Raw genomic sequence first — 15,137 nt, 5'->3', positions numbered from 1 at the left:
TCTGAGTGAAGGAAAATGAAGACAGGCAGACGGTGGCTTGCTGACGTTGGTGGGAAAGTCGGTCCCATATTCTAGAGCTGTAGTCGTGACAGGACTGGCGCTTTGGTCATCCTGAAGCAGCTCCTCCATCCGGATGCACCGGCCTTCAGGGGAGCTGCCTGCTCCCCATGGTGGGGCTGGAAATCTCCGCCATAGGCGGTGGCATGTGCAATGTGCAACTTTGCAGGTGGTGCAATGGAACGAGGTAATGGTGCTGTTGCGGCAGGGGGTGGTGGTGGCCCAAGTGGGCCGAAGCGGCAGTAGCGATGGCTGGAAGGTATGGGAGTGAAGCGCTACTTGCATTTGTGCGGCATCAGATTCCACCTTCACCGTGGTATATTTGCGCCAGCTGGTGGTGCCAAGGCAGCCCTTGTCTCCTCCTGCTTGGGGCTTGGAGTGATGAACCGCGTCTGGGAAGTACTAAGCAGAGAGAGGCAGCCAGAGTCAACCTTAGCTTTGCTGGCCATTGCAGACACTAGATCGGCCCTCTGCAAACTCTCGTCTCTCGAACAGCCTGGCCGAAGTTACTTCTGCTGCTTCAGGGAGCGCTCCTCGAGAGACGAGAGTTTGCAGAGGGCCGATCTAGCACCTGGGCTGGCTACAAGAGAAACGTTCACTCGGCCACATTTGAGATTTCTAGCTCCAATGGACAGGAAAGCTAGGGTTGACCCCAGGTGCTTCTCTGTGCTAACAGGCGGCCAAGCTAACTGACTGAAGGACTCCATACTGTCCCTGGGAGTCAAAGCGCTGAAGCGCGAGCGGCTGGACTACCATCTGCCAGAAATGGTGTAGGGTCTCCAGCTTGGGTGGGGGGTTGGACTAGATGACCTACTAGGTGCCTTCCAATTCTGTTATTCTCTTGTTGTTAGGGAAAACATACCCCACCCCCAGTATATTTTCAGAAAATTTGGGTTGCTTCTCAACCACCTGCCAGAGAAATGGAATGTAAATACAGTAATCACTTTATTTATTGGAAAAAATAAAAGGGCAAACAGAAAAAAGGGGCAAATCTGAAGGAAGTTCACAAGGATTAAAAACGGGTGTGAAATGCTCCCAGTTCAGACCGGATCGGCCGATCCGGTAGCGATGGAGGCGGGTGATTCGAAGAACCGGTACCAAAAATCCCTGCCCCCCCACATGCCCAGCTGAGCCGCACAATCATCAGAGGTTTTTTTTTTTTAGTTTTAAAAGCATTTTTTCGACAAGCTCTTTGGCCAAAAAATGCTTTTAAAAGTAAAAAAAAAAGCCTCTGCTGATCAGGCAACTGAGCTGGGATCGTCAGAGCCTTTTGAAAGTATTTTTTACAACTCTTTGCCTAAGAGGTTGTAGAAAAAATGTTTTTAAAAGTAAAAAAAAAAAAATTGGCCACGCCCACCATCACATTACCCTCCCCAAGCCACGCCCACAGAACCGGTAGTAACAAATATTAGATTTCACCACTGATTAAAAATAGCAATATTTTTTTATATCTTTGTTTTACAGAGGAAAATTCAAGAACAAAATAATTAAATAATTAAATCTAAAGGATTGCTATCCTTTATAACAAAGGGTGTATGTTCACTACAATTATAAGTATTATCTACAGTGCTTTCAGAACATATTCAGAGCCCCTTCACTTTTGTCAATTTTGTTACGCTTCAGCCTGATTCTAGATTCATTTTCTCCTCATTAATCTACATTCAGTACCCTGTAATGACAAAGCGCAAAGAGCATTTTAGAAATGTCTGTAAATTTATCAGGCGGAAAAACTGAAATATCACAACTTGGTGGCAGCCATCCGGGCTGGGACACGGTCAGCCTTAGATCCGTGGGGCTGCCCTGGAGCCAGTGAGGGGGCATTTGCTGCCCCGCCCTCTGGGTGTGCCTGGTGACTGTCTTGCCCCTCAGGCTGATTGTGTTCTGAGCGCTTCCCTTTCACCCAGGACTCCAGCCCCTGTGCGTTCATCACTTCCTGTGCGCACACCCAGGGGATAGGCCTGAAGTGGCAGGGGCAGCGCCTCACTGGCTCCAGGGCAACCCCACGGATCTAAGGCTGACCCATTCCAGCCCAGATGGCCACCACCAAGTTGTAGATCAGTACTGTCCCAGCCTTGCAGCATGCAAGTGCTTACCTTTTACCAGGACCAACCAGAAATGGAAAAGCCACGGCCACTGGTGGCAGAGTCACCAGCAGTGCTGCCGTTTTCTCCCCCTCCCCTTGTCCCTCCCTGAGCATGAAGGAAGCAAGGAAGGAAGGGGATAGGAACGAGAAGCAGGGAAGGAAGGAAAGTAGGAAGGAAGGAGAGGGAAGGAGGGTCTGAAGGAAGTCCTGTGTTAGAACTTGGGCACCAGCACTTGCTGCCTTTTCGCCATCCCCTCCCCGTGGCCTTCTGATGGTCTCCCATCCTCTCGCTGAGGATGCCTAGGTTACAAAGCTGGGTCTCCTCTCAGGGAGAGGGAATGGGCCTCCTTCTGATCCACATTTTGCCCTCCCACACCCACCATGAGCAACCTGGCCAAGGAGAGCGAGCACAGCAGCAGCAGCAGCCTGAAGCAGGAGGTAAGAATGGCAGTCTACAAACACAGTAAGGATGGAGGGATATTGACACTGCCTCCTTTACCCCCAAGATGTAATTTGAACAGGGACTCCTACTTGTGTTTGTTCATATTCACAGCTAGTCTTTCAAACTTTCAAACCAAAGAGGCTTGGTAGTACAGTGGTAGTAAAGCACCCTGTTATTAACACCAGCTGCCTGCAATTACTGCAAGTTTGAATCTCACCAGGCTCAAGGTTGACTCAGCCTTCCATCCTTTCTAAGGTAGGTAAATTGAGGACCCAGTTTGTGGGGGCAATAAGATGACGTTGTATAAATATACAAAAGTATGAAGGCTATTGCTTAGCGCATTGTAAGCCGCCCTGAGTCTCCGGAGAAAGGCGGCATATAAATCAAATTTAAAAAAAACAAAACTCTTCAAACTGACATTATAATTTCTTTATCTAATACCTACCTTCAATAAAATCAATGCCTAACAATATATAGTTCAGATTTACTGAGCAGAGACAATTGGACAAAAAATATCAAAAAATTAGTAGATTGAGGTCAGTGGTGATTCGTATGTAAACAATTCTGCATTTACTGAATGATAAGAAAAGTTATACCATAATTCCTCATAAGGTACCATGTTCCTCCAAAAACACGACCCACCCCAATAATAATCCCAACCCTATTTTTTGGGGCAGGGGCCTAATATTACCCTTACCCTGAAAATAAGCCTGGGGGAATGAGCGTGGCCAGCAGGAGTGGCGGCACGGGTGGGGTGGGGGATTGTCCGGCTGCAGCTGCAGCCCACTGGCCCCCTGGGGCAGCGCAAATACCACTTTTGCCCTTCTCTTTCTGGGTGCAGTGCTTCTACTTGTTGGGCCGCTTCCCCGAAGCCGGCACCTTCGCGGCCAGCCCCTTAGCTTTTCCCCTCTTATTGGGAGGCTCGTGGGATGCTTTTTGGCTCATGGGAAGAAAATTGGGGGGGAGGGATTTTCCTGCCTGTCATCCATTCCTCAAGCTCAGCACAGACTGAGGAAAGGATGCCAGGCAGGAAAATCCCCCCCCATTTTCTTCCTATTCGCCAAAAAGCCGCCACTCCGAACCTTCAGTGTTCGGAATGATGGCTTTTTGGTGAACAGGAGGAAAATTAGGGGGGAATTTCTTCCCTGTCATCCATTTCTCAAGCTCAGCACATACTGAGGAAACGATGGCAGGCAGGAGAATGTTCCTCCTCCCATTTTCCTCCTGTTCGCCAAAAAGCCTCCATTCCGAACACTGAAGGTTTGGAATGGAGACAACGGTGTATCCACAGCAGAGGTGGGTTCTACTTACCTTTACTACCGGTTTGCAATGGGGCCGTGTGTGCTCTTCTGCGCATGTGCAGAAGCATTTTGATGACATCAGGGTTGGTGGGCGGAGCCTCCTGCCGGTTTTACTACTGGTTCTATAGAACCGGTGCGAACCGGGGGCAACCCACCATTGATCCATGGAGCATCCAGCTCACAGAGTCTGGCCTTCTGCACCTCAAAAAAAGTAAGACTGCCTCGAAAATAAGCCCAAGTGTTCATTTTCAAGTCTAAAAGAAAATAAGACTCGGTCTTATTTTTTGAGAAACACAGTACTTACTAAGGCACGTGCCAAATGGCTTTGCATTTCCAAGAACAAAAAAGACGTCACTATCTGAATTCTATATTATCGATGATTTTCAAGGACAAAGGAGTCTGGACCAAAGGCTCTTACATTATATTGAATGAAAGTCAACTTTATTTCAGTAATTCATGTGTTATTCGTTTTACAAATACCTTTGCTTGATGGCTTCCAAACAGCTCAAACTACAATCCCCAAAATTCCTAGTTAGCTGGAAATTAAAGGAACTGCAGTCAAACACACCTGAATGTCCTAGATTAGAGATGGCTACCCTTTAGACCGAAGTGTCACATAAAACCTGTTAAAAGACTCAGGAGTTCAAGAAAATTGAAGATGGAAAATATCTGGAGGAACTCAACTTGTTCATGGCAATTCTCCCAAGCACGCAGAGAAATGTGTATATTATAGGAGGCTGGAAGCTGGTTTTATGATTTACGATACTCTTTATGGAGAGGCAAATCTACCAAGGAAAAATATAGTGTTTGTTGGATTATGACGGATAAAAAATAGGAAAGGATGATCAGCATTAAAATCCTTCCCCATGACCAGACAACAAGGTACATATATAGCAGCAGTAGCTGCTGCTGCTTCAGTGCCCGCTTCATTTACTTCTAGAAAGGACTTGTGAACAATTTTAGACACATGGAGATCCTGAGCTCCTGACATTCCAGACAAATCAGCTTTGCCACTGTCAAACACATCTACTAGCCCCAATGCTGCAAAGTAAGGTTCAAGATCATATTTTTCTTCCAGCTGAAATTTAGGTAGATGTACATTGACATCCACGCCAGAATTCATATTCTTTGGCTGGGTCCATTCTTGCAGTTTTTCCAAAGTAAGCTGCTTCTCCAGCTAAAAAGGCAGAGAAAGAGAAGTAATCATTTGCATCATTGTGCCACAATATTTCCATTTCAGCACAAAGAAACTCCTTGCTGAAAAACAGAACATCTCTCACTTCAGTATGAATGAATTTGCAGAGTCAGAGAGCAAATTTCTCTATCCCAGACATGGTCTTTCTCTATGGGAAACAATAAAAATATGGCAGTGAACTAACTGCAAAAGGGTTGGTGCCTCATGCTAAACTATTTGCAGCTTTAACAGATGTTCAGATGGGAAAAAATTAACGCAGAGTTTATAGCATAAACATTATTAGAAGTAAACATAGATTTTTTTAAAAAGTATTTTCAAGCAAAACCGTGGTTGTCCTGTCCAAACATAACATAAAAAGCGTCTATTGTATAGATACCTTACTGTTTACTATTTAAGATACTATTTAAATCTAATTCAGATCTAATCTGTTTTCAGCTCTTTCTCCTGAGATGGTTAGGGATTCATAGTGTCTGGTACAAAAATGAAGAAAACTCTTAAATATTTTCTGGAGATCCCCAAAATAAGGCAGCCTCTCTTCAGAACCCAACTGATATATGTGGAGCCACTCAAGGCATCACATAAACCACAACTTTGTCTATGTGTATGGGTGTCCTACCAAGTATTCATGTAATATTTAGAATAATTTTGTTTAGGACAATAATTTTATAGCAATAGCAGGAAACAATAGAATCACCTGTTCTAGGCCTGTGGAATTATCTTCAATGTTGTCAGGCAAAAGGATGATCATGCTAAGATCCTTTCCCTTGTATGGCAGTTCCAGCACACAACACTTGCATTCGGGGATATAACCAATGGGAAGCTTCTCTTTCATAAACATCATCTTCACATTCTTCTTTTCTCTCTGCATTATATTAAGAATATTACAGTGAGGAGTCTATCAAACAACAAAGAAATAAAGATTCTGTATGTATATGCTGAAGTTGATAGAACTAGTTCTGGGAAGTGGATCTTTGCAAAACTGTATTAATATATAGCTGTTCTTTGGAATCATACAACTCTTTTAAACTAAATGAAATTCATTTCCAGGTAAGGATAAACAGAACATCTAACCAACTTATAAAATAAATCAAGGGAAAAACCTACCTATAGTATTAAAATAAATAAAAACTGCTTTATTGCTTTCCTTTGTGTATTAGAGCAAATAGACAGGTGACCCACTAATTTCAGTAAAGTATTTCAGAATGGAACTAGGTTTAACTTATGGGAAAGCTGAGATTTGTAACTAGAGATTAGGCTCAAAGGAACTGACATAAGGCTTCAAAAACATGACTACAGATAAATTAGAATTATGTTTTCAGCGCTATCATAAGAGCTTGATGATGCTTCATACAATTGCTTATTGCTACACCTGCCTAAACAACAAGCTGTTGTTACAGAAGATAGACCAAAATAATAATCCTTTACCTTATTTAATCTAAAAGGCTTGTCTTCAGTATTTTTTTCTTTAAATTCCTTTGCCCAGTTGCCTTTAAAGTAGACAGCATTCACCAAAATCAATTTAGTCCTTAGATTGATTGATCCTTCAGATAACAACTCTGGGATTTTACCTTGATGGAGAAATTTCACTGTTAATTAGCTGTGCCAGGAATTGAGGCCTAAATAATATCACCAGATCAATGAGACTAATAGAAAATGCACTTTTCTATTCTTATTTTGTTAAATGTACGTTTCTGCTCAGCAATTATTCTCAACTTGCTAACTGGATCTCTTATTAAACAGTATACAAAAAGAACCCATTCTGTAAGATTAAGTGTTCCAAACTATTATTTTCTTTCTCTTTTATCAATTCTTTTATGGCAGCATTATGGCAAATAAAAGTAAGGGTTTGATTATCATGTAGACCCAAGAAAAGATAAAACTATAGTTGTTATTTAAAAAAAAAATCCCACCTTCAGTTTGCTGTTCAACCCATTGGTTAATTTCCTTTTTTGCCTTGTCTGGAGCATTTGAGAAATCCACTGTGGATAATTCAGCTCCATACAAATTCTGGGTGCTAGTCAAGAAATCCTAGTAAAATGGGACATATAATATTTATAAATGCTAAAATAAATTATAACATTATAAAATAAATAGAATTATTATGGATAGCAACAAGAGAAGCATTTTCATTTAACAAATGAATGAATGAATGAATGAATGAATGAATGAATGAATGAATGAATGAATAAAATCATCCACAATCAATTAGAGATTCAATGAACCTATAAAACTGCATATTTCAAAGCTGTGATGGAATGTGTACCTGGAGAAGCAGTGAGAGGTGAGGTGGGGAAATTTTAACAAAATACCTAATTTTCTAGGGGTGAAATCCAGCAGGTTCTTACAGATTCTAGAGAACCGGTAGTGGAAATTTTGAGCAGATACCACCTCTGGCTGGCCCCCGAGTGGGGTGGAAATGGAGATTTTGCAATATCCTTCCCCCAGGAGTGGAGAGGGAATGCGGATTTTGCAGGATCCTTCCCCTAAAGTGGGGTGGGAATGGAGATTTTGCAGTATCCTTCCCCTGCCATGCCCGCCAAGTCATACCCACGATGGCCACAGAACTGGTAGTAAAAAAATTTGGATTTCACCACTGAAATTTTCCCAGAGAGAGAGACACCCAGATTAAGAGGTTGTGCAGTCCCAAAATGGAGGGGGGTGGGGGAAGAGGTTCAGGGAAGTCACACCCTGGAATCTCTCAGGATAGAATAGGTTAGATGGTTATAACCTTCATTTGGCTAGATTCTGTCCATTAGGTGTAAGAAAATGAATGACTGGATATGAGTGGATCTCACTGTATTGTCTTTGGGCTGGGCGGACCATAGCAGACCTAATTAAGAGAAATTAAGGATTCACTTAAAACAAAGGATAACTGTATTGATGAGTATCATAAGCCAGTGGTGGCTAACCTTTTCCGGACTGAGTGCCCAAAGTGCGGCTGGACCCACAAAATGCAATGCGTACATGCCCTCCCTCCACATGCACGCCTGGTCCCCTGCACATGCCCTACCCCTCACGCATGCATGGGAGAGACCCAATGACTAACTGGCCAGTGGGAGGCGCGTGCACAAGCACAGTGGAGCTGAACTGGGGCGACAGCTCGTGTGCCCACAGAAAGGGCACTGCGTGCCACCTGTGGCACGGTGCCATAGGTTCGCCATCATGGCCATAAGCTAATAAAATTTGAAATTGATCTATAAAGCCATTCTGATGACCCATACATTATTGATGTTTATTTATTTAGCAATCTACTTACAGACAAAAAGTTGAAAGTTTTTTCTCCATACAATCTATTAGCAAGTTTCAGAATATAGGGTGCATTGCTCCGGTTAATTTTAGAATTAAGAGTCTGAAATACTGAATGAAGATCTTCAACTCCATCAAAATGAAGTGTCTGCATGGAAAAGATAAGTCCTAATTTAGTACCAATAAGAACTGGTTAGTTCAGAAATAATTTTGTCTAAGAACAATGGAGACATTTCAGAAATCTACAGATTTGCAGGTAGAAAGCATACATAAGCAAACAGTACGATGGACCGTTCTCTGCAAACTTAGGTTTCAATTTAAAAGAGGCACATACAGTATCTAAGATTAGTAGGATGGGTTATACATATAAGAGGAAAAATTAGGGATTTACCAAAGCCTGAATGTGTTTACCATATATTCTGTCTTAGGAAAGTGACTAAACAGGTGACTTTATTCAAAATTAGTTACGGTTATCAACTACAGAATCCATGTAGACTACAGAACAAAGGAAACTTATATGGAGAAGGAAAAAGTTGAATATTAGTCTGATTTTCGTAACAAATTTTTTGATAAAATATAGCAAGAGGGTAGACAACGTTTCCTTTGAACACAATGGAGAGCATCAAAATGTTTATTTCTTTCCCATTTGCACATTTAGTATGAGGGGCTGACACTCTGTCATTTGGAGACCAAAATATTAATTCCCCATAGAGGCTAAACCTTTTTGGGGAAGGAGCTATTGATTTCATTTATCACAACCTACTACTGTAATTGGGTGCTTGAAAATTTCAGCATAGCAGACAATGAATTGAGTCTATATGCTGAGTTTGCTTGAGGCATAGCGAAAAAAAGAGAGCATTGCTTCTTTGTATGTTTTTGTATATCAATTTTGTTCTTACATCCTTATTCCGTACAGGTTGGATTAAGTGTGGAGAATCTAAACCAAGGGTTTTCAAACTTTCTCAGAGTCTAACCCAGAGGTCTTCAAACTTGACAGCTTTAAGACTTGTGGACTTCAACTCCCAAAATTCATAGTTGGCTGGAGAATTCTGGGAGTTAAAGTCCACAAGTCTTAAAGCTGCCAAGTTTGGGGATCCCTGCTCTAACCTGTCAGTAAAAAAATACAATTCTAAGGACCTCTGATCAATAGGCCAACATTAAGTGATAGAAAATTGGCTACCTACCTACCTACCTTCTCTCTCCATCATCTCCATCATTTCTCCGTCTCTCCCTCCCTCCATCCATCCATCATCTGGCTAGCTGATGACAGTAGCTACCTAACTATCTCTGTCACTTATCTATCTATCTTTATCACCTATCTATCACCCTTATTCTCTTGAAAATTGTTTCTTCAGCAGATCAGTAGTAAAACTGATCCTGTCTCTTACTAACTTTTTGGAAGTCCTAACTAAAGCTGGCGATTCACTTAATACATTTTAAGACAATGATTCATCCCTAAACTAGAGGCGGTTTTTCCAATACGCAGCACTTAAAATTCCACTCTCCTTACAAAAGAGCCGCGTTTCCTCGTATTAGCAGCCATACTAACGTGTCAGAAAAACATCTGCTGACCTTCAGGAGTTCCGAGGCTGTGTTACCGCGGGCCCCTAAGGCGACCATGGCCAGGGCGGACGATACACTGAGCGGAGAAAAGAAAACGTTGCCGGTTGGGTGGGCTTCCGTCAACTTTTGGAAAAGATCCAGAGCAAACTGCGAGTTTGCATTAGCCAGTTTATCCATAGTGGCGAACGGAAAGCTTGAAAACAAGCAAAACGAAAGAAAGAAAATTACATCTGACGCAGCTTTAAAATCATAGCGCCAATCCCGAGCAACGGACACCGGAGAGCAAGCGCAAGCTTTAGACGGCAACCGGCGACCCGCCCTTACCTGCCGAGAGGAGACCAGCGCCGATGCTGGTGGATGCGCAGAGAGCCACAGCCGCGCAGATCCCGGGTCTTGGGGGTGCGAGGAAGGGAGCGCTGGGGGGCCTCTGGAACTGGCGAGGCGGGAGCGCCCTGGGACTCCGACCTTCCCCGAACCAGGCAGGCTTCGAGAGTTGGAAGGCTTCCGAGGGGCGAGAGGAGGAGGAAGGGTGGGGTTGCTATCTATCTGTTCACAGCCGCATAATGCCTCCAATATACCCACTTAGCCCACCCGCCACAGCTGCACAAGCTCGCTGAACGGAAAGGGAGGGAGAGGAGGGGGGAAGGGGGGGAAAGGGGGGGGTGGGGGTGGGAGGAGAGGGAAGGAAAACCGAAAGTAGCAGCAGAAGCCAGACGGGGTTGAGAAACCTACAGAAGAGAACTTGCTCTTAAAGGCTCCAATATATGTGGTCTTCTCAGGAAGCCAGGAAAGCAAAGGCTCAGAATGAACAACGTTTTGAAACAAAAGTCAAAGAGAATTGTTAACCTTTCTTTCAACCTATAAATAACAAGAAAAATAAATCAAGGAAACAGCAAAGGAAGTAACAGGCAGCAGAGAAAGCAGAGCTGCTTAACTCATCTTTGCATCCGTTTTCATGCAAAAAGAAACTATGGCCCCACCTACCAAAAACATAGCTGCAAAAGATAGACTAGAAATAAAAGTGAAAAGAAATTTTAAAAAAATGGTTAGAGAACACCTGTCTGATGTTGATGAATATAAATCACCGGGACCTGACAGTTTACATCCTGGAGTTCTAAAGGAGCTGGCAGATGTCATATCAGAACCACTGTACCATATCTTTCAGAAATCCTGGATCATTGGGGAGCTATCAGAGTACTGGAAAAGAGCCGATGTGGTTCCCATCTTCAAACCAGGGGAAAAAAAGAGACCAAGGAAACTACAGACCAATCCCCCTAACATCAATAAACAGGAAGACACTGGAAAAAAATAATCAAAAAACATCTGCGAACATCTAGAAATGAGTAAAGTAATAAGTAGAAGTCAGCACAGTTTGTTAAAAACAGATCACACCAAACCAATCTTATTTCATTCTTTGACAAAGTGACTAAATTAGTAGACCAGAGAAATGTTGTGGACATAGTATACTTAAGACTTCAGCAAGGCATTCAACAAGGTAGACCACAACCGACTTCTTCTTAAGCTAGAAAAAAGTGAGATAGATAGCATGACCATCAGATGGATTTGTAACTGGATGACAAACCGTCCTCAATGCATAGTCCTTAATGGTACTACATCTACATGGAGGGAAGTAAGCAGTGGGGTACAACAAGGTTCTGTCTTAGGCCCAATACTCTTCAATATCTTCATAAATAATTTAGATGAGGGAATAGAAGGGGAACTTATCAAAATTGCAGATGATACTAAGTTGGCAGGAATAGCCAAGATCCTAGATCAGGGGTCTCCTACCTTTTGGACCTCAGGGACCACCAAATTGATAATTTTAAATCCCGCAGACCATTGGGGGGGGGGAGGGAAGGCTCAGCTGCCTTTCGGGCCAGTCTGCTTCTGCGAGGCCTCTGGGTGGGAGGCCCAAGAGAAAGTGCCTGGTCCTGGCACACAGCCTGGAAACTTCTTCCTCTCCAGAAGCTTAGTCAATCTGAGTGAAGGAAAATGAAGACAGGCAGACGGTGGCTTGCTGACGTTGGTGGGAAAGTCGGTCCCATATTCTAGAGCTGTAGTCGTGACAGGACTGGCGCTTTGGTCATCCTGAAGCAGCTCCTCCATCCGGATGCACCGGCCTTCAGGGGAGCTGCCTGCTCCCCATGGTGGGGCTGGAAATCTCCGCCATAGGCGGTGGCATGTGCAATGTGCAACTTTGCAGGTGGCGCAATGGAACGAGGTAATGGTGCTGTTGCGGCAGGGGGTGGTGGTGGCCCAAGTGGGCCGAAGCGGCAGTAGCGATGGCTGGAAGGTATGGGAGTGAAGCGCTACTTGCATTTGTGCGGCATCAGATTCCACCTTCACCGTGGTATATTTGCGCCAGCTGGTGGTGCCAAGGCAGCCCTTGTCTCCTCCTGCTTGGGGCTTGGAGTGATAAACCACGTCTGGGAAGTACTAAGCAGAGAGAGGCAGCCAGAGTCAACCTTAGCTTTGCTGGCCATTGCAGACACTAGATCGGCCCTCTGCAAACTCTCGTCTCTCGAACAGCCTGGCCAAAATTACTTCTGCTGCTTCAGGGAGCGCTCCTCGAGAGACGAGAGTTTGCAGAGGGCCGATCTAGCACCTGGGCTGGCTACAAGAGAAACGTTCACTCGGCCACATTTGAGACTTCTAGCTCCAATGGACAGGAAAGCTAGGGTTGACCCCAGGTGCTTCTCTGTGCTAACAGGCGGCCAAGCTAACTGACTGAAGGACTCCATACTGTCCCTGGGAGTCAAAGCGCTGAAGCACGAGCGGCTGGACTACCATCTGCCAGAAATGGTGTAGGGTCTCCAGCTTGGGTGGGGGGTTGGACTAGATGACCTACTAGGTCCCTTCCAATTCTGTTATTCTCTTGTTGTTAGGGAAAACATACCCCACCCCCAGTATATTTTCAGAAAATTTGGGTTGCTTCTCAACCACCTGCCAGAGAAATGGAATGTAAATACAGTAATCACTTTATTTATTGGAAAAAATAAAAGGGCAAACAGAAAAAAGGGGCAAATCTGAAGGAAGTTCACAAGGATTAAAAACGGGTGTGAAATGCTCCCAGTTCGGACCGGATTGGCCGATCCGGTAGCGATGGAGGCGGGTGATTCGAAGAACCGGTACCAAAAATCCCTGCCCCCCCACATGCCCAGCTGAGCCGCACAATCATCAGAGGTTTTTTTTTTTTAGTTTTAAAAGCATTTTTTCGACAAGCTCTTTGGCCAAAAAATGCTTTTAAAAGTAAAAAAAAAAGCCTCTGCTGATCAGGCAACTCAGCTGGGATCGTCAGAGCCTTTTGAAAGCATTTTTTACAACTCTTTGCCAAAGAGGTTGTAGAAAAAATGGTTTTAAAAGTAAAAAAAAAAAAATTGGCCACGCCCACCATCACATTACCCCCCCAAGCCACGCCCACAGAACCGGTAGTAACAAATATTAGATTTCACCACTGATTAAAAATAGCAATATTTTTTTATATCTTTGTTTTACAGAGGAAAATTCAAGAACAAAATAATTAAATAATTAAATCTAAAGGATTGCTATCCTTTATAACAAAGGGTGTATGTTCACTACAATTATAAGTATTATCTACAGTGTTTTCAGAACATATTCAAAGCCCCTTCACTTTTGTCACGCTTCAGCCTGATTCTAGATTCATTTTCTCCTCATTAATCTACATTCAGTACCCTGTAATGACAAAGCGCAAAGAGCATTTTAGAAATGTCTGTAAATTTATCAGGCGGAAAAACTGAAATATCACAACTTGGTGGCAGCCATCCGGGCTGGGACACGGTCAGCCTTAGATCCGTGGGGCTGCCCTGGAGCCAGTGAGGGGGCATTTGCTGCCCCGCCCTCTGGGTGTGCCTGGTGACTGTCTTGCCCCTCAGGCTGATTGTGTTCTGAGCGCTTCCCTTTCACCCAGGACTCCAGCTCCTGTGCGTTCATCACTTCCTGTGCGCACACCCAGGGGATAGGCCTGAAGTGGCAGGGGCAGCGCCTCACTGGCTCCAGGGCAACCCCACGGATCTAAGGCTGACCCATTCCAGCCCAGATGGCCACCACCAAGTTGTAGATCAGTACTGTCCCAGCCTTGCAGCATGCAAGTGCTTACCTTTTACCAGGACCAACCAGAAATGGAAAAGCCACGGCCACTGGTGGCAGAGTCACCAGCAGTGCTGCCGTTTTCTCCCCCTCCCCTTGTCCCTCCCTGAGCATGAAGGAAGCAAGGAAGGAAGGGGATAGGAACGAGAAGCAGGGAAGGAAGGAAAGTAGGAAGGAAGGAGAGGGGAAGGAGAGGGAAGGAGGGTCTGAAGGAAGTCCTGTGTTAGAACTTGGGCACCAGCACTTGCTGCCTTTTCGCCATCCCCTCCCCGTGGCCTTCTGATGGTCTCCCATCCTCTCGCTGAGGATGCCTAGGTTACAAAGCTGGGTCTCCTCTCAGGGAGAGGGAATGGGCCTCCTTCTGATCCACATTTTGCCCTCCCACACCCACCATGAGCAACCTGGCCAAGGAGAGCGAGCACAGCAGCAGCAGCAGCCTGAAGCAGGAGGTAAGAATGGCAGTCTACAAACACAGTAAGGATGGAGGGATATTGACACTGCCTCCTTTACCCCCAAGATGTAATTTGAACAGGGACTCCTACTTGTGTTTGTTCATATTCACAGCTAGTCTTTCAAACTTTCAAACCAAAGAGGCTTGGTAGTACAGTGGTAGTAAAGCACCCTGTTATTAACACCAGCTGCCTGCAATTACTGCAAGTTTGAATCTCACCAGGCTCAAGGTTGACTCAGCCTTCCATCCTTTCTAAGGTAGGTAAATTGAGGACCCAGTTTGTGGGGGCAATAAGATGACGTTGTATAAATATACAAAAGTATGAAGGCTATTGCTTAGCGCATTGTAAGCCGCCCTGAGTCTCCGGAGAAAGGCAGCATATAAATCAAATTTAAAAAAAACAAAACTCTTCAAACTGACATTATAATTTCTTTATCTAATACCTACCTTCAATAAAATCAATGCCTAACAATATATAGTTCAGATTTACTGAGCAGAGACAATTGGACAAAAAATATCAAAAAATTAGTAGATTGAGGTCAGTGGTGATTCGTATGTAAACAATTCTGCATTTACTGAATGATAAGAAAAGTTATACCCTAATTCCTCATAAGGTACCATGTTCCTCCAAAAACACGACCACCCCAATAATAATCCCAACCCTATTTTTTGGGGCAGGGGCCTAATATTAC

The 15,137-nt window shown here is 44.2% G+C and overlaps 1 protein-coding gene across 1 annotated transcript; it reads right to left on the bottom strand.

The window, feature by feature from the left end:
- Window positions 1–4,297: 4,297 nt before the first annotated feature.
- LOC148114848 (leukocyte elastase inhibitor-like) lies at window positions 4,298–10,686 on the bottom strand. Its single transcript, XM_087890276.1, has 7 exons — window positions 10,212–10,686; window positions 9,897–10,080; window positions 8,335–8,472; window positions 6,989–7,106; window positions 6,504–6,646; window positions 5,773–5,940; window positions 4,298–5,060 (listed from the first exon to the last, which is right to left on the bottom strand). Exons 2-7 carry the CDS (start codon window positions 10,062–10,064, stop codon window positions 4,653–4,655), a joined length of 1,143 nt encoding a protein of 380 aa, XP_087746402.1. The 5' UTR covers window positions 10,065–10,080; window positions 10,212–10,686; the 3' UTR covers window positions 4,298–4,652.
- Window positions 10,687–15,137: the final 4,451 nt, after the last annotated feature.

The sequence above is a fragment of the Pantherophis guttatus genome, chromosome 3 (assembly GCF_059756535.1).
Source record: "Pantherophis guttatus breed Tessera chromosome 3, ASM5975653v1, whole genome shotgun sequence".
Classification (NCBI taxonomy): Eukaryota; Metazoa; Chordata; class Lepidosauria; order Squamata; family Colubridae; genus Pantherophis; species Pantherophis guttatus.
This window is presented reverse-complemented; position numbering and strand designations above follow the sequence as displayed.